Raw genomic sequence first — 425 nt, 5'->3', positions numbered from 1 at the left:
GCAGCAGCAGCAGCAGCAGCAGCAGGTGCAGCAGCTGCTGCAGCAGCTCCTCGGCGCCGAACGCAAAGCCTACGGCGCCAAACAACTCCCCTCGTCCTACCAGATTGTGGACACTCTCCAGCTAGACCCATCTGCTGCTGCTGCTGCTGCTGCTGCTGCTGCTGCTGCTGCTCTTGAAGGCGCCGACCCCGCGGGCGAAGACCTCGAGGACTCGCGGGTGCTCATCTACAGCTTCGCCAACTCCCAGCAGCTCCAGCACCAGCAGCAGCAGCAGCAGCACCAGCAGCAGCAGCAGCAGCAGCAGCAGCAGCAGCAGCAGCAGGTGGTGCAGGTCTCGCAGCAGATGCTGCTGGGCAAGAAGCTGATTTACCGCCCGCGGGCCTCGCGGCACCTGCAGGTGTCAGTTTTGTCTGAGACGAGCTACA

At 64.0% G+C, this 425-nt stretch overlaps 1 protein-coding gene across 1 annotated transcript in view; it reads left to right on the top strand.

The window, feature by feature from the left end:
• Nucleotides 1–179: 179 nt before the first annotated feature.
• Nucleotides 180–425, top strand: part of ETH_00039245 (mRNA capping enzyme, large subunit family, putative) — a gene marked incomplete at both ends in the record, with an annotated part of 3,398 nt that continues 3,152 nt past the window's right edge. The window contains one exon of the mRNA XM_013374918.1: nt 180–425. Within this exon, the coding sequence (XP_013230372.1) occupies nt 180–425 (246 nt within the window).

Source organism: Eimeria tenella, genomic scaffold, assembly GCF_000499545.2.
Source record: "Eimeria tenella Houghton genomic scaffold, Eth_scaff2389, whole genome shotgun sequence".
Classification (NCBI taxonomy): domain Eukaryota; phylum Apicomplexa; class Conoidasida; order Eucoccidiorida; family Eimeriidae; genus Eimeria; species Eimeria tenella.
Note: the sequence above shows the minus strand (reverse complement) of the source record. Positions and strands in the feature narration are given on the sequence as shown.